Here is a 19,274-nt window from a genome sequence, read left to right on the forward strand (position 1 = left end):
GATGAGGCATGGGAAAATGCTTCACAGACATTTGGTTACAGTGTAAAGTGTTTCCATCTGGCTATAAAGCAAGCCATGTTCCTGGGCTGAAGAAACTGCAAGGAGGCTGGTTGCTAGGGAAAGGAAGCCAGGCATTGCTATGTGACATCATTACTTGAACTGTCGGACACTTAGCATATTAGCCATATATATATATATATATATATATATATATATATATATATATATATATATATATGTTCAAACCCAGTGTTTGTTTACCTCTCAAATATTCTCAGCATATAGTTTCCATTATCACCACAAACTTTAAAGTCATGATCTTTGGGGGCTATAATGCCAAAGGCATATCTTGAATCTCTCTCATGGGCATGCACACGCACACTCACATTCACACTCACACAATAACAGAGTTAGACAAGCAGTATCTGACCTCCTTCTGGGTGCCAATCACATAAAATGTCTTCCCTTCAAACTTCAATTTGCAGACATCTGGCCTAAGAAAAGAAAATCTCTTTGGGTGAGAAGGAAAATAAAGTAGCAACTGACCCAGGTACCTGGTTTTCCCACAGGAATGTGGCTGGCTCACAAATGCCAAGCAGACTGCACTGAAACAAGACATTATCTGACCATCGGTGAAGGCCCAATGAGCAGGGAAAAGCCCCGAGTGAATTATACAGCAATGTTCTTCCCAAGAGAATATCCCCAGGCAGCTCAGAACCAGTTATTCCATTTTCTACAGGTGAGCTTCACCTTACTTCCAAGGAGCTCTCAAGGTCCCACAAACATGAACAACCCTAGCAACATGAAGGGGCCAGCCCACTGTGTGAGGCAGGAAGAATGTGGTTATTTCAGATTCAGTTAATGAAATGACATGGATTCACAATATCTGTTCCCTCATCCATCTCAAAGAAGCACACACACCACACTGTGAAATTCTCATTCCTGTTCTCCCTGTTTATAGAAGTGTATTTCATCATATATTGAGACACTCAGAATTGGGAGGACAGTTTGATGAATGGGCATCTGAAGGAGCTGCTTGATTAAAATCTGCCTGAAATGTAGACCCCAGATCACCTTCTTGGTGAGAAAATATGTGTGAAGAGAAAAGAGGACTCTATTTTTATTCCTTTGATCTCATTCCTCAGATAGTGATATAGGCCCCCCTGCTTCTCCTGGGGAGGGGAGGGAGGAAGAGAACAGTGAGGGCACATTAAGATGTTTTAATTTAGGTAGAGGATTTTCAAGGGTGACAAAATGGATGTTTAAAAAACAAAGAAAAAAAACACACAAAGATTAACATGAAAAAAAATTTTGTTTCAGTAACAATACATAACTGTTAGAAAGACATGTGCCTAGCACAGGCTGGGAAGAATGAAGTTGGCATCAGTACCGACCAGGAGGTAGAACCCAGAAACAAATGAATGTCCTCTCAACTCTTCAATGTACAGGAAAACTGAGGTCCAAAGAAGGGAGAGACTTGCAATAAATCTTCACTTGAGATATGTCCACTTCTAACTTCAGAGCTCAAGCAATTCAAAACCTGTGAATCTAACATCCTAGGGTGGGATGGAAGAAGTCTCCAGATTACCCAAGCTCCCCAAAGTCGGTAGGAAACTTATTCTGGAGCATTGTTGAAAGTATGAATTGAGTAAAAAGCTATTACAGACAGGGCAAGATATTTGGCATCTTAGAAAGAGAGGGATGATCATGACAAAGAGCAGAAGGTGGAAGGAGACAAGTGGGCATTAGCTGACTAATGCTAATCTAGGAGAGAGGGTTTGAAAGAAAGGGGGCACCAAGGGGAGAAGGTGGGGAGGGCTACTTTATAACAAGGTGCTAAAGGAAATCCTGAAGCCATAGAACTGAGGTTCAGGCAAGTGCAAGAGAGCATTTCCAACCCAGGACTGAGGATGGATGCCCACTCGCCCATCAAAAGGAACTTCAGATTCAAGTGCTCAAACCAAAGGAGTGAGCCCGCCACCCAGAGAGACACAGCAGAGGTGACATACCTGTCAGGGACCATCAGAGAGGGAACTGAATTGAGCTGAAGGTATGAACAAGACTAAGCCTTTCCAATATTCCATCACACATATAACGTTCAGCCTTCTCCACTCTTCACCAAAACCATTTTGCTCTTTGACTGGACAGAGTGGGTGCTGCAGGTCATCCGCCCTGCTCCATCCTTCCACTTCTTTATTGACATAACCTAAGCTTTATTATTTCTCAAGGTCACATGTCCATGCAGATCCTGCTCTTCCCAGTCCCAAGGGGGTGAATCTTGATTTGACCACCCAGTCAGGAGTTCCCTTTCTTCTGGGAAGGATTGGTTTAAGTAGGCACATGCAACCCAGCCCTGCCCAATGGATACACATAAAGTCTCCTATAGGACTTCTAAAAAGGTTATCCTTGCTTTAATAGCAGACACATGGAAGGCTGCTCTCCTCCATGCTCAGGTGCTGCTATGTGAAGATGTAAAGGACACAGTTGCACACATGACCATGCCATTTTATGAGCCTGAGGACAAAAGCTACCACCCTATTATGGCAAAGAAGAAAATGGAAAGACCCAAGTTCTACATAGTGTTGTTGGGCAGTTAAGTTAAAGGATCAAGGAACTGTCCGATCTCTGCAACTTACTATGTGAGCTAATCAGTCCTCCTTTTTGTAAGCCATTGAGAGCAGCCATTACTGTTGCTCTGACCAAAAGCATCTTCACTGATACACTGGATAACAGAAGGTAAGTCTGCAGCAGGATTCAACAGAACAGAGAGAAGCGAATGGGAGGGGCTGGATTCCGGGTTGCTCAGAGGAACTTGAACGTTTACCTGCCCTGACCTACCCCCTGGTCACAGCTCTGGTCAGTAAAGAAGCTACTGGTGCGGAAACAATGGAAACCTTCTCTCTGGAGGCAGAACATCTGAACTCAGATACATCCCAGGTCCTCTGAGTGGACAACTCAGCTGGACAAATCCGATTTCCTCCTAAGACAGGGCAACCTAGAATGGGTTTCAATTATAGATAACAAATCCCTTTGTAATGAGGTTCCAAGGCAAAGAAATGAATACCAGGTACTCTACCTGACATTTTTAAAAAAAAAGTCAAAGGTGGGGAATGAAAAACAAGATTAAGAAAAATGATAAGCCAGTTTTCCAAAGAAGCACTCACCATTTTATCAAATGGATTCTCTTATTTCCCTGAAATACCACAAAGCCTGCAGCAGTGAATCCCAAAAATGTGGTTGTGCCTGTTGAATCCTGAAAAAAAAAGAAAGAAAAAGAAACATTTAGGTTGAGGAATATAAAATCTATATATATAAAACCCTAATATACAATTAGACTGAACCTGAATGGCGGAACAACAGAATAACTGAACAGCCAAACAGTGGGTTGCTATGACATGTGTTGACCACCAGGGGGTGCGCGTGGAACATGATGGCTGTTGGCAGCAGGCAACAAAGTGTGGAACATGGCAGGCATTGGCTGTGGCAGGATGATGGAGCAGGTGAGTGGGGGTGCCAGACCAAGGCGGGGCATCGGTCGCTGTCATAGGGGTGAGCCTCTGGTGGTTACTGAAAATTCTTTGCTCCCACATGCCACAGCCCCACCTGGAGCTTGCACCTGCTACCAGCGCTGGCCCCAATCGCTTGGCACCATCATCAGGTGCAAACAGTGGCTGCAGGCCCTGATCGCCCCTGCGGGCTTCTCCACCTCCCCCTGCTCTTGAGGGGCAATCAGGGCAGCAGCTGCCACTCACACCCACTGACAGTGCTGGCCCCTCTCACCCTCTGCCAGCACCGGCCCCAATATCTCCACACCATCAGCAGGTGCAAGAAGCGGTGGCAGGAGCGGGGCTGCTGGCAGACAGGGGACGGGGGGGGTGGGGAGTGAGGGGGGGGCCATGGCAGGAGGGGCCGGACGGGAGCACAGAGGATGGGCCAAGACCCGCCCCTGTGCCCACCACAACCTCGCAGCCCACAGTTCTTTTCAAGGTGCACGAATTCGTGCACTGGGCCCCTTAGTAAATGATAAGTGATATGCTTATTCATCCTCACCCTGGGTTCATTTCAGGTTAATTCTAATGATTGTAACAATAAACTGAGTTTCTGAGATGGGATTTCCAAGGCTACTATTTCTAAAATCTGGGTGAGGTCCAGGAATATGTAGCTTTTCCCTGTGAGGAACAGACCCTCTGTCTCTGCAGGAACCTCCTAGGAAAGTACAGATTAGCCCTAAACCACTGTGTATCTACTGCCAAATGCCTTCTGGGCCGCCTGAGTTCTCAGATCTTCCCTGTAATGTGGACAAACTGTTGTTGGTTGTCATTAGCCCTGAAACCAAAGATGGTATGAAACCAAAGCCCTGAGCATCTAATTGAGTTGATTCAATCCTACACAGGATTTCCAGCAATTTTCATATAAATATATTTCCTACTTCACTTCCAGCCTCTATCAGGAAAACTAAGCATTGATAAATAAAGGCAAAGGAACAACAACAAGTCTAGTCAGTCTCCAAGTAATAAACAAACAGAGAGGCTCAGATTTGTGGATAAAACTTAATTCACTAAATGAAATAATCTGATTTATACCACGACTAGGAAGAGGCATCTGGCAAATATCCTAAAATATCTGTGTGGGGAGACCATAAGATTCATGTGCCAGTATGTACAATTACCACCGGCTTTCGGCCTCAGCTACATGTTGGAATCCTCTGGAGAGCCTGGTCTGCACCCCCAAAAGATCCTGATGGAACCGGGCAGCAGGAGTTTAGGAAGCTCCCCACCTGCCTGTAATGAGGAGCCTGAGCCTAGAGCTATAGGACTGGCACTTGACCAAATACAACTATCTGTTCCCATCTGAGTCAAGAAATGTTCTGGTAAGACTCAAAAATTACCTTTAAGAGCCTGTCATACATAAATGCTTAGTTTAGGATTTGGGTTAGTGCCTGGTTAATGCATACTTAGTTTAACATATGGAAAGGAGAAGCCTTCTCATAAAACATTTCTGGAAAATGTGAGCATGAGCATCACCTTGGGAACTTGTTTATAAGGCTGATTCACCAGCTGCATCCCAGCGATTTTGCATCAGTAGCTCTGGGGTGGGCCCAGGTAATTCTGATACACTTGGGTCTGGGTTTCATGCTTGAGAGAAAGACTGTCAAATAATAGGAGTAAAGGGAAAAAAAACACACAAATACTCCTAATGTCAAAGTATAATTGTAAATCTTTTCTTTCACTTTCTTAATTTTTTAAGATCGCATTCTTGCTGGCAATGGCCTTGAAAATAAATGTTAGGACCCATTTCTTTACCCAGATGGGACTGGATAGTAAGTCCTAAATGTTAGGACTTCTCAGGGGTAAAACCAGCCACTTGATGGGTGAATGAATCCATGTATGTGAATTTAGGAATATGTGGCTACTACATAGCAATTAGAAAAATTTGTTAGAGTCCAGCGGCAAGAACCAACAGCAAGAACCAACTACCAAAACATGTGACTGCAGCCCTTCAAATTAGGTGCTGTAGGTTAGGCTGTGGAAATATCCTGGGAGGGGTCTGCCAGGCATACACAACAATTAACTCTTTTTGGGGAAAATAATCTTTAAATATCAACCTGTGAGGGGCAGTTACCTTGCATGGGTGAGGATCCACCCCATAGGTTTCCAAAGTGTGAGCTTTCAGGAGTAAGTTAAATTCAGCAACCGGCGGGCTCTGGCCTCTAAAATCACACACAAAAAAATTAGGGAGTTAATATGTAAAGTAACAGAAACATGGAGTCCTCCATTCCATAAAATGTGATATCCTAAACTAAATAAAGAGCAAAATCCCTGCACAAATAATGATCAGTAAGACTGACCATCATTCCTCCCCAAGAGGAGCCCTCTGCCAAAGAATCTGAGCTCTTGCTCCCTGGCTGATGGCTCCCTAATAAACCCGCAAGCACTCAGAGGACACCAGTGACTGTACACTTAATCAAGGTTATCAAGTTACCAATAAGTAGGCCCTTGGAAATGCAATCTTAATATGAAATAAAACGCAGCATCTGTTCTTTCCAACTTACTTAAAAAGATTACCGGGGTAAGTGACATTCCTTCTTGCTCAGGGTAGAAAGTGGCAATCCTGTCACCCCATCAACAAGCCTAAACAGAGCCATCTGAGTAAGAAAGAACCATCAACCGTTCTACTGGAAAGCCCTGGATTTTGAAAGGAAATCTCCGCCACTAGTCTCAGCACTGTCCTCCAAGGTGGTACACAAGGTCTTGGCCTCAAGGGTAGAAGAGGGCTACAAATAGAGATGCTGTGAAAAGCCCTCCTGGGGCTGACTTCCATACCAGGACCTTGCAGCATTCAAAGACTTTTTGGCTGACATTAATGTCCCACGTGTATCTTAGAGCATCTGAACTATTCCCCAAGGGTGAATATATAACCCTAACCACCAAGAGGAGTGAGCTATAGAAAACAACAGGGATTCATTTTTCTTTTCAAAAGGTAAAACTTAGTGATACACATAAAGTACATTTATAAAAGCAAAAGGAGAGAATGAATAACCCCCAGTTCAGCATAGTGTGTAAAAGGGAGGGTGACCTGGGAGGGACACAGAGGACACTTCAAAGCATCTGCTAACATTCCATTTCATAAGCAGAGTTAGGGTCCTGGGTAATTCTCCAACTACTCTTTAAATTATACATATATTACATACACTCTCTTGTATAGTCTTTTATGCATTATGTATTTTGCAATTATTAAAAGAAACAGCTCCTGGCTTTTAAATAGAAGAATTACTGGATGAAATATTATATAATCTAAGAGCACACTGAACTAAACAGAATTGATCAGGATTATAATAAATATATGTGCAGAGCTGTCTTTCATTAAACCCTACTGATCCGAACAACATATAATTGTTTCTATTACCAAGCAATATATCTTTTTTCACCTACTATTTATAAAGGAGGAATTCTTTTTTAAAAAATATATTTTGTATTGATTTCAGAAGGGAAGAGAGTGGGAGAGCAAGATAGAAACATCAATGATGAGGGAGAATCACTGACGGCTGCCTCCTGCACACCCCCTACTGGGGAATAAAACCCCAATCCAGGCATGTGGCCTGACCAGGAATTGAACCATGATTTCCTGGTTCATAGGTTGATGCTCAATCACTGAGCCACACCAGCCGGCCTAAAGGAGGAATTCTTATTCTCATTTTATAGATGAAGATTCTGAAACTCAAAAGAGAAAAAGCATCTTGCTTGAGGTTACTCTGCCAGTAAGTGCAGAAGCCAGGAGCAAATCCAAGCCTCCCTGGTTCCAAAGCGCCTCTCAGTGCCTATACTACCCTCACTACCAACCAAACATGGTCAGGAGCCACCTGTTGCTCTTCTGGATGACAAAGCAAGGCACCTAAATATCGGCTCTTATAGAAAGCCTTTCTCATATGTTCTAAACATTCATGTTACCAATGATGAAGCAATCCATCCCAGGTGACTGATATGTAGACCTGATTAAAGAGCCATAATGTCTCAATTTTAATCTAGGTCAGAGATCCCCAAACTAAAGCCTTCAGGCTAAATCCTGATTTCCATTTGGTTTTGTTCAACCCTTGAGCTAAGAATGGTTTTTCTTTTTTTTTTCTTTTTTTGCCCTGGTCAGATGGGTCGGTTGATTGGAGAGTTTTTCCATACACTCAAAAGGTTTGATTCCCTATCAGGACACATACCTAGGCTTTAGGTTATATCCCCCAGTCAGAGTGCATATGGGAGGCAACCTATTGATATCGCTCACTCTCTCCTCCCTTCCCCCACCTTCCTCTCTCTCTCTAAAATCAATAAAAACAAATCCTCCAGGAAGGATTAAAAAATAGAATGGCTTTTCATTTTTCAATGGTTTTAAACAAATGAAGAATAGTATCTCATGACCCATGAGAATTACATGGTATTCAAATTTCAGTGTCAATAAAATTTTATTGAAATATGGCCACATCCATTCATTTGCATACTGTCTAAGGGTGCTGTCATGCTACAATGGCAAAACTGAGTAGTGGCAACAGACACTGTATGTCCTGCAAAACCTAAAATATTTACTAAATGGCCTAGTGCAAAAAACGTTAGCTGAACCCTAATCTAGGAACTGAAGTTATGTCTCTTTGATTCCACAAGATCAACATAGAAATAGAACCTACCTCCAAGATTTGGTAAAGATTAACCCGTTAACAGATATAAAGCAGCTACAGTAGAGCCGGGCACAGAGCATTTGTTCTCCTTAGCCCTGCACATGAGTGACAGGAATATGACATTGGGGGAAATGAAAGGAACCACACTGAGATTTGCAAAACAAAGGCCCCTCTTTAAAATAAAAGCCCTCAAATCATTATTGTTTGCTTTGGGTTTGCCTGCAGATCTCCATTGGCTAAGCATTTAAAAGATTTAATCTAAAAAGTCACACACAGAGAAAGGCCAACTACAAATGTTCAGAGAAGGGGGTTCAAAGCCAAAGGAGGAAAGGTGGACACCCAATAGCACTAGAAACTCTCGTGTCCCCCGCACTCACTGAGGAAGAACACATTTAATGATCAGGTTTTCAGGAAGATGCTAAGATCAATTAAATAGAAATGCTTTGTTTTGTTCCCTCAAATCCCTCACTGGACATTTGTTTCTGGCAAAAAGTCTGCCGGGTAATGGAAAATAATGATTTTTCTAGCCTTTAAATCTTGCATCAGGAACTGTTCTAAGGTTAAGAGTGTCTCTAATGAGACATTTGGAAATAAAAACAGTGATTAGTTGAATTCTTTTTTAAGAACTAACAATTCTCTAAAGATGTGCTTCTGTGATAAATTAGGTGAGGTCAAGTCATTATGTATTTAGCTATACAGCTCCCTTCTGCCCATCTTGACTACTTTCTGCCAAAGAAGACCACTCTCTCTCTCTCTCTTATTGATCTGCCTTTAGCATTCCATTACATAGAGTACAAAAACATATAGTGTCCCCAAAATGAATGCAAATTATTAGTGGACACTAGTTGTGGAAGGTGTGGATCTTGCCGGGAATGACCTGCACTGCTTGGGGCACATTTGACAGGGAAGGGGGTGGATTTGACTCCACCTGATCCATCTGGGTCTATGAGCTCCAGAATTCAACTCTTGGGTAGAAAACCAATATAATGGTCTTCTACAGCAAAGTAGTATTCTCAACTTGAGTTAGGGTGGCTTTTGCTACAACTTGGTTGCAACTTCAGTTTGATTTTGCTCACTACTGACTTCAAATGTGTGAGTGACCTCAGGACTTGCCCTGTGGCAGGGCTTGGGATCTTAGCACCCATGAGACTCCGCAGAACTCTCTAAATTCCATGGCCTGTCAACTTTTTGAGCTGCAGAGCATCTCCTTTGCTCCTTAGTATTACCCCTGGCTCTCGGCACTTGGATCTTTTTTTCCTCCCTGTGGTCCTGTCCCCATCATTGGCAAGAGCTGCCCAGCCTTGGCCATGGTCTGGAGTGTCTCAGAGGGGTTTCATTCAGTTCTCCTCTCCTGTCCAACTTCAGCACACTGCCCCTCTTCACTCAGTGAAGGCTGAGGCCAAATGATGGTAGGAAAGTGCAACTCACTCTGTAACTGGCTTCTTTGGGGTCCCAATCAGTCAAGTCAGCCCACTCCTGGCCAATTCCTCTTCCTCCCACCACACCTCCAAAAGTGAAAGCAACTGCAGATCTCCACTCTCCTCAGAAGGATGGTCTGGATTTTAGTACATTTGGATTTCTTTGTATCCTCAGCAATCAGATAGGTTTTACAAATACAATTTTTTGTGGTTTAGATAGTTTGTTGACGTTATCTTGGTGTTGGGGGGAGATCAATGTCTCATGCTTTTCTACCTCCTAACTGGAAGTGAGAGCCCCCCAGTCTCCCATCTCTGATTCTTTACTAAGAGAGGAACATTATCTCTTACAAACTCCTTGAGGACCATCAGGGACTGTTTCTATGCAGAGAATTAGATAGAACACCGCAAATTGGGGCAAATGCCATGCTATGGGAAAGACAGTGATGATGCACTGGAGCTTGGCAAGGACAAGACTAGCTGGAGAGCAGCAACTTAGAAATATGTCAGAGCACTGTACAGGAAAACGCAGGTTTCAGGTCCAGGTCTGCCGCTTCATAATTATGCAGCCTTGGATAAGTTAATCCCTGAGACCTCTCTTTCCTTATTGGTAAAGGAAGGTAGTTGCAAACTCAATGCCAATGGAGGCAGAAAGTGAATTGGCTAAATATGGATGATGGTGATTCAAAAAGCAAATTATTCCTTTAAAGGGCTCTGCTGCTTAGCTCTAGCTGGGTGTACTATGCAAGGGTCGGGGCCTAGTGTTACCAAATCACCCAGCTGCAAGTAAGCTGGAACTTACGTAAAATGGTTCCATTTTTAAAAGCCATTATTTGGCCCAAAAAGCATACAGCTGGTCAGAGTATAGTCCACATAATGCAGGGATTTAGTTTTTACAGGAGGAGTATTCGATGCCAAATCGCTGTCTTCGCATTCCTAATAAGGGTGTTATACCAAGTAACAACAGAGAATGGAAATGGCTTTGATAACCTACCAGGGAGAGAGATTCTGGGGTTTTGGAATGAGGGGGGTGGTGGAGAGATGATAGAGGGAAAGCACAAGTTAAGAAAGATTAGAGTTATAAAATAATCTAACATTTCCCTTCTTCCTTTTACACAATAAACACTCTTCTCAAAACTGCACAAAAACATTTCCTAAGGAGGCCCTTGTGATCTATTCATCAGAAGCATAGGTGGAAGGAATTTATCATAGCAGGGCACTTATTTCTAGAAACTATAAATCCTTGCCAGGAAGCCACAGCATATGATTTACAGGAAATGTGAGTTTTGTGAAATAAAAAGAAGTAATGACTGTGTAAAACACACTCAGTGTCATTATTCCTTTCAGCACAAACCTTATGGCATTAGATCACTGTGGTGGTGGATAATTGGATGATTTTTCTGCTTTTTAAGGGTAAGGAATATAGAGAAATCCCCCTTTATCTATGGTGGATTTGTTCTAAAAACCCCAGTAGATGCCTGAAACCATGGACAGTACCAAACCCTTTACATAGTACTCTTTTTCTTACACATACATACCTATAATAAAGTTTAATTTATAAATTAGGCACAGTAAGAGATTCACATAACGTAATTAAAAAGAATAATTATAACAATATACTGTAATAAAACTTATATGAATCTGATCTCCTCCCTTTCCCTCTCCCTCTCCCTCTCCCTTTTTTTTTTTTTAATATGTTTTTATTGATATCAGAGAGAAAGGGAGGAGAAAAAGATAGAAATACCAACAATGATCGGCTGCCTCCTGCAAGATGTGCCCTTGACCGGAATTGAACCCGGGACCTTTCAGTCCGCAGGCCTACCCTCTGTCCACTGAGCCAAACTAGCTAGGGCTTCCGCTCCCTTTCTCTCTCTCTTCTCTCTTCTCTCTCCTCTCTCTCTTTCTCTCTCTTTCTCTCTCTCTCTCTCTCACACACACACACACAAAATGGCTTATTGTATTCCACTCATCCATCTTCTTGTGATGATGTTAGGTGATACCCTAGGGGCTTAATCACAAGGAACAACAACAGCCTGTAATTATTGGAATCGAGAGTCTAGGTCAGTGGTCAGCAAACTCATTAGTCAACAGAGCGGCAAACTGTGGCTCACTCACGAGCCACAGTTTGCCGACCACTGCCCTAGATAAAGGAATGATTCACATCCCTGGGGACAGAGCAGTACAGCATGGAATTTCCTTGCACTATTCAGAATAGCATGCAATTTAAAACTTACGAACTGTTTATTTCTGAAATTTTCCATTTAATATTTTCGGATCTTGATTGACCGTGGGAAACTGAAACTATGGAAAGTGAAACCACAGATAAATGGGGACTATCATACTTCTTCAAAACCACTTTTACCACCAATTGAACTTTTTGAATACTAGACCTGCTCTGCCATGTGTTTGGAATATAAGTCAGCAAACTAGAACCCATGGGTCAAATCTGGCCCACCATCTGTTTTGTCAGTAAAGTTTTATTGAATGATAGCCCATTTATTTATGTATTGTCTATGTATTATTTTTGCTCTACAAAAGCAGAACTGAGTAGCTGCAATAAAAGCCATCTAGCCCAAAAAAACCTTATTAACCACCCCTAATCTAGAAGAATTATTCAGCCTCAGTGGATTTTTCTGGCATCTATTCAATAATGTGAATCACACATCTTCTCATTGTCTAGATCACAGGATAGTATATTAAGAGGCCCAAAGCTGCCTCTATAAAATCTTTCTACATAAAGCTCTATTTGCTATACACCTGTTAGAATGGCCCAAATTCAGAACACTGAAAACACCAAATGCTGACAAAGATGTGGAGCAGTAGAAACTCTCACTCATTGCGGGTGAGAATGCAAAATAGTACAGCCACTTTAGAAGACAGTTAGGTAGTTTCTTATAAAACGAAATATGCTCTAACTATATAATCCAGAAATTATTCTCCTTGGTATGGTATTTGCCTAAAGGAGATAGATATATATGCCCACACAAAAGCCTGCACATGGATGTTTATAATTGCCAATGACCTATGTCTGAAGCTAATCCAAAAACTTGGGAGCAAACAAGATGTCCTTCAGTATGGTGAATGGACAAAAAAATGTGCTACATCCAGACAATTGCATATTATGCAGCAATAACATGAGCTATCAATGAAAAGGCATGTAGGAATCTTAAATGCATATTACCTACGTGAAAGAAGTCAATCTGTGTGGACCCAACTGAGCAACATTCTGAAAAAGGCAAAACTATGGAGACAGTAAAAATATCAGTGGTTGGCAGGGCTTGGTGAGGGTGGGGAATGATGAATAAGCAGAACACAGAAGATTTTTAGGGCAGTGAATGTATTCTGTATGATATGATATTGGTAGATGCATGTAATTATACTATTGTCCAAACCCATAGAATATACAACATCAAGAGTGAACCCTAAGGCAAACTATGGACTCTGGGTGATAATGATGTGTCCCTGTAGGTTCATCAGTTGTAACAAATGTACCACTCTGGTGGGAGAACATTGATATTGGGGGAGGCTACACAGCGGGTATAGGGGAAATCTCTGGGTCTTCCACTGAATTTTGCTATGAATCTAAAACTGCTCTAAAAAATAAAGTCTATTTTAAAAAACTATTAGTTAATGATATTGTGACGGCCACTAAGAGCTATTTACCAGCTGTTTCCAGTTTGCACCTTCTGGACACCTCATAGAATTGCAGTTCCTTGCTCTTGGGTAGGGCCATGTGACTATAGCAGTTAAGTGGAAGGGACATGTATCACTTCCACGCTGAAGGAACATCTTCCAGATCCCTCTTCCCTTTGGCTCAACATCTGGCAAATTCAAGCTTGGGTCTCCTCCCCCCCCTTCTCCCACACCCCCGATAACATCTGGTGAACACACAAGAGAAAAAAATGTCTTTTTTGTTCTAAACCTTTTGAGCTTTAGTGGTTTTTCCCCAGCAATATCTAGCTTTTCTTGACTGACACAAAGATGATCAATAAATTGTTATATTTGCAAAACTGTGACTTCTCATTCCGACCCTCCTGTTCTTCAGTCAAGGATACGGCATATTTAATGAAGCAAAGTTGAGCCGGCCATGAATTTCACTTTTCACTCAAAAATAAAAGGAGTCTGAGCACTTAGTACATGGAAACTCTTACTGAAATCTTGATCTTCTATTTTCAAGTACCTCAAAATTCCACTGAGTCCCTCTTTCACACTCTCTTCCGCTAAAGGAGTCTCTTACTCGTGCCTCTCAAGCCATCTTTGTTCTACCTTCAAGCAGTGGGTAGCCTCCTGGGGAACGGGGAGGGTTCTCCTTCCTCCCTGATTCATTTTCTCCCAAGATTCACAGCTCCCACCCCTTCCTGAGAGGACACAGAAGGAGACCGAGTCTAATCAAATAAAGAAGGCTGCAGAAGGTTGTGAAACCCCATAGGTAAAAAAAAAATATTTCACTGTAAATCATCATTTCTGCTCATGTCTGAGTGTCTCTATTACCATCTCTTTTGCTCAACTGGTTCAGAAATCAGGTAGAAGACAGGAGGTTATTTTTTGGGAGCACTCAACCCCCAACAAAGGCCAAGTAGATCCTCTTAGGAAGTTTCCGTAACAACAGATCAATGATCACACATTACCCATTTGCTGTGTGGGAGAGTCATGGGTGCTGTGACAACCTTGGAGAATAAGATGGTGACACCTCGATACAGACTCACAATGCTCTCTTCCATTTACAACTCCTTCCTGACACTGTCAGGTTGGCAGAGCAATCCAATTCCCACACGAGATCGACATTTTTACGACCTACGAGGGCTTACTGAACCCCCAAAGTGACCTGAGTCTCTACAGCAGGGTTCCAACCAATTCTAGAAAGCACACTCCCTCCCCTGCACCATCAGCTTATTCTAGTCTTATCTCCCCATCCAAACCTAAAATCTCTCTTCTGCACCAATGCTGCAGGAAATGCAGGGCTACTTGATTATTAGCAAAATGCATAGAAAAACACCCTCTGCAGTTCTCCTTGCAATGCCACATGGTTTCTAGTTATTTCATCTCTCGGACACACAACTTTGACTTCTTTACAAGGTTCACATTTGGATGTTACAAATGTGTAGTGACCCTGAATGGCAGTTTTAATCAAGTTGTGGCATTTACTTCTGAGATGTAGTAAACCTTGGTTGATTGGTGACCCACCCCCCCCCACCCCCCGCCACCCGGTTCCCTAGGTGCACGATGACCACTTTCAGGGTTATCAACAAATTCAGATGCTGGCACAAGGGCCAATCTGCAGCTTTCTGATTATAAAAAACATCTGGCATCTTGATTCAGTCCTTCACTCATGAAATCCAGTGGGTCACTAAGTCTTTCTGCAATGACTCTTGAGACATCCTTCAATGTTCTCTACTCCTGTTCTTTTTCAGGTCCATGCCATCTCTTGTCTGGACAGCAGAAATGACTAACTGGTCCTCCTGCCCACAGTCTCACCCTCTGATGCCAGTGCCAGGGTGATCGCTGTGGAAAACCAGCATGGCTGCCAAACCACTAGTTAAACCACCTGGTTGCTTTATGCCTGCTCAGCACCTGCGTGTTAGTTTTAGACTGCTGCTCACAAGGCAAGTCCTTTAGACACTCCAGGGTACGCTCTCTTTACCTTGGACTGGGAACAACAAGAGCACCTACCTCATAGAGTTTGAGTGGGGTAATTCAAATAAGACACTTAGCACAGTGTTTGGGCATCCAGTAAGTGCTCAATAAATGTTTATAATTATCATATGTTCCAAGCACTGAAGGCCTTGCAAATTCTGATTACAATAGACCTTTCAATTCCATCTCCTACCAATCCACACACTGGATTTGAGTCCTTTATCCAAAGGGTCTCACCCTGTGCTCACCAGACACTGCTGGGCCACATACCCGTCAACTGGGATATTGGAACTTTATTATTACCTTGAGCACACTTGTCCCCAAAATGTAAAAAGTAGTCAGAGTGTCATATGTTTTCAGCAAAGTTTTGCATTAGGAAACGATACTCTAAATTACCTAGAGAGAAGATATGTTGCTTTCTGCAATTGGCACGATTTTTTTATATCTAATCATCTTTATCTCTAAGAACAAAGTTCATGTTCTCTGAGGGGAACTATGCTGCCACCTTAATGCCCACATGTACGCTCTTCTCAGACTCGCCAGGAGGGGGAGTGCCAGCATAAAGTAGGGAGCTCCAGCACTCCCTCACAGGGGTCAGTTTGTTCCAGAATTCATAAACCAGTGACACTAAGGTTTTTTTCATATTTACCAGAGATCCAAGCTTGCTATGACTATCATAATGAATTTTTCTGTAACGTGCACGGATCTGAATTCTAGTTACAGGCTAGACAAACTGAGTTACCTGAATTCAAAACTGCCGATGATTCCTACACATGCTCCATTTCATCCCCAGCAGCCTATGCTAAGCGGAGGCATCACACAAAGCTTAAGAGCACAGACTCTGGAGCCAGGCGGCCTGGGTTCAAATATAGCCTCTGCCACTTGCTGTGTGATCCTGAGTCAGATACTTAATCTCTCTGTGCCTCAGCTCCCTCACTATAACTTGGGAATAACCATGGCGCCTATCTCCTAGGTTGTTGTGAAGAGTAAATGAGTTGATATGTACAACCATTTAGAAGAGTGTTGGACACAGTGGACACTATATGTGATTTTGCTACTCCTGCCATTACTACCCTCTGAGCACTTGTCCTGGAGCATCGCAGACAAGGAAAAGAGGAGAGGGCACTGAATCTGTCGCCCTGAGAGCAGCTCAGCAAAGGAAACCCTCTCAAGGGATTCTACTCTACATGGAATCAAAGCTTCCAGCCATGGCCACAGGAAGGGGAGAGGCAGTGCAAACCGCAAAACAGGTTACTGATTTACCCTACATTTCATTTTCAGAAACTCAGGGTGGCTAAAACCCGTAAGAAAATATATGGCTCTAATAACTGCTGATGCTTCATAAACAGCCACCCAGAGGGGCCCACACTGTTGCGATTATTATTAATAGAGGAACTTGACAGTGCCCAGGAATATTGCTCTGACACCTGAAACAGCCTGCCCATACATTACAGACATTCTTACTTCACCACATGGCTTCCACATTCCCCATGGTAAGAATGCTTCTGCACCTCTACCATGTTTACAAACATCTACCCCAATTACCTGAGTTCGCTTTTATGGATTTCTGCCATTTTTCTTTCCAGCTTCTGTGATTGCTTAGGGAAAATCTCAAACTCACTGATGTAATTCTCAGGATGCTCATCAGGATCGTAATCACCAAGCTCAGCTGTAAGCAGTAAAAAGTAGAGACAGAGGAAAAGATTAAAAACAACCACAGGGTGCACATGGGATGGCTCCGGCACCCAAAAGAAGAGCTTGGAATAAGCTCACCCAATGAAATGTACTTGTGTCCATAGACCACAGCCTGAGTGTCTGGAAGCTTATATTCTAGTTCAGATCTAGCTGTGTGAGTTTGGACACTCGCCAACCTCTCTGAGTCTCGTTTCTTTATCTACACAATAAATGGATTTGAGCCATTGTTTCTCAATGGGGCACAATGGGGGTTAAACAATTCTTTATTAGACCTCCCAAGGCATAGGAGGACATTTAGCATCCCTACCCTAAGTGCTAGTGGCACAGGCAGTCACTGTGATGGCCAAAAATGTTTCCCCCAATATTTCTAAATGCTCCCGGGGTAGGAGGTGTATGCCACCTCTCACTGAGAACCACTGAACGGTCCCTCGTGCTTCCTCTCAGAGCTAACTTTCTCTGAGTCTAGGAGTCCCCTGGCTGGAGCTGCCTGCTCTGATACAAGTGTAGGTGTGGCTCGGTGGATGAAAAGTCACAATATGAAGGCACCCAAGAGGATTGCACATAAAAATAAATGGACTGCTCTTAAATTAAAGAGTGTGTCTCAAAGTATGGAGGAGCATACAAGATTAAGGCTGTTGCTGGATTCTAATGGAGGGCACCTGCAGAGGGTCTTTACGTATAAAAAGAAATACCTGCGCCTCTCTGAGCACCTTGCAGGCGTCCTCAAACTGCGGCCCGCGGGCCACATGCGGCCCGCCGAGGACATTTATCCGGCCCCCCGGGTGCCGCTGCCTGTCCTGCTTAGCAGCCGACTCGTCCCAGGCCCGCAGTGCGCATAGGAATTTGTTCATAGTTGTTTTTTTTTTTTAACTATAGTCCGGCCCTCCAACGGTCTGAGGGACAGTGAACTGGCCCCCTGTTTAAAAAGTTTGAGGACCCCTGACCTTGACGGTCTAAGAGAGGATGGACCTGATGTGCATGGACCACAGCCTGGAGCAGCAAAGGTGATGCTCTGGCAGGGAATATATTCTACTGATTCCATGAGTTTGATAAGGAAAACAAGCAAGGAAGGGGCAAGTGTCCCAGGCAAAAATGGCCCAGAAAGTAGATCAAAGATGGTGGGGAAATTGTATTAGAAAACTTGATCACCAACATGACTTTGAAATGGATTTTTAAAAATCAAGATGCCTTGAGCCGTCTGCAAAATAACATACAACTCTCTATTTTGTATCCACTGTCCCTTCCTTGTTGAATCATCTAATGACTGTAGGACAAAACTGGGAGGAAAGCTAAGCTCTTTAGAGCTTCTTAATAGAATTCAAATTACAGAGTTCTTAAAACAACCTAAAATGTTTACCACATGAGGCAGAACTTTTAAAATAAGACCCAAAATACCATCAACCGTTGGTGGGAAATTGATTAATTTGATCATATCAACATTTTTAATACACTGAGTGGTCAGATTATTATGATCTCTGAAAGCATAATAATCTCGCCACTCAGTGTGTGTGTGTGTGTGTGTGTGTATATGTATATATATGTGTGTGTGTGTGTGTGTGTATATATATATAGATAGATAGATAGATAGATAGATATTTATATTTATATTAGAGGCCCGATGCATGAAATCATGCATGGGTGGGGTCCGGCCAGCCTGGCCAGGGGGAGGGGACATGGGCGGTTGGCCAGCCTGCCTGCTGGTTGAACTCCTGGTCAAGGGGACAATTTGCATATTAGCCTTTTATTATATAGGATATACACTGAGTGGCCAGATTATTATGCATTCAGAGATCATAATAATCTGGCCACTCAGTGTATTTCTATTCATTAAAGGTATCATAGTCAAAATAATAGATGACAGGTTGAAAGAATATAATTGCAAAATCGAAGCTAACAAGGGCTGATATCTAGAATAAAAAAGAAATCCCTACAAATCAATGAGAAAATGGGTAGGAAGACCAACAGGAAATTGTTTAAAGGATATAAACGGCCAGTTCATAATAGGGGAAACCCAAAGGGTGAGTGTATGGAGAGATGCTCAAACTCATCCATAATCAGAGCCATGCAAACCAGAACAATTAGGTATCATTTTACACCTGTAAGATTAACAAAAATTTTAGGAAGTCAGGCAACTTTATATGTTGGCAGAGCTATGAGAAAATGCAAATACTTGTACACTTCTGAAAGATTCTTGATACATGTAGCTCTTTTAGAGAACAGCTGGGAGTATTTAGTCAAATTTATTACCCAGCAATCCCACTTCTGGGCATATATTCTAGAAAAACTCTGGGTGCAAAAAAAGAATATGATGGCAACTTGAGTGTTCACTGTCAGTGGGAGCAACAAATAAAATAAGGGTGATATACCCT

The 19,274-nt window shown here is 42.7% G+C and overlaps 1 protein-coding gene across 3 annotated transcripts in view; it reads right to left on the minus strand.

The window, feature by feature from the left end:
* Positions 1-19,274, minus strand: part of FRMD3 (FERM domain containing 3) — a 294,130-nt gene that overhangs the window by 60,468 nt on the left and 214,388 nt on the right. For all 3 annotated transcript variants that reach the window (XM_080667366.1, XM_080667367.1, XM_080667365.1), the window contains exons 6-9: positions 16,756-16,879; positions 5,623-5,710; positions 3,165-3,253; positions 431-494 (exon numbers count right to left, since the gene is read on the minus strand). In XM_080667366.1, the coding sequence (XP_080523492.1) occupies positions 431-494; positions 3,165-3,253; positions 5,623-5,710; positions 16,756-16,879 (365 nt within the window). The remainder of the gene's footprint in view (positions 1-430; positions 495-3,164; positions 3,254-5,622; positions 5,711-16,755; positions 16,880-19,274) is intronic.

The sequence above is a fragment of the Plecotus auritus genome, assembly GCF_963455305.1.
Source record: "Plecotus auritus genome assembly, chromosome: 5".
In the NCBI taxonomy this organism is placed as follows: domain Eukaryota; kingdom Metazoa; phylum Chordata; class Mammalia; order Chiroptera; family Vespertilionidae; genus Plecotus; species Plecotus auritus.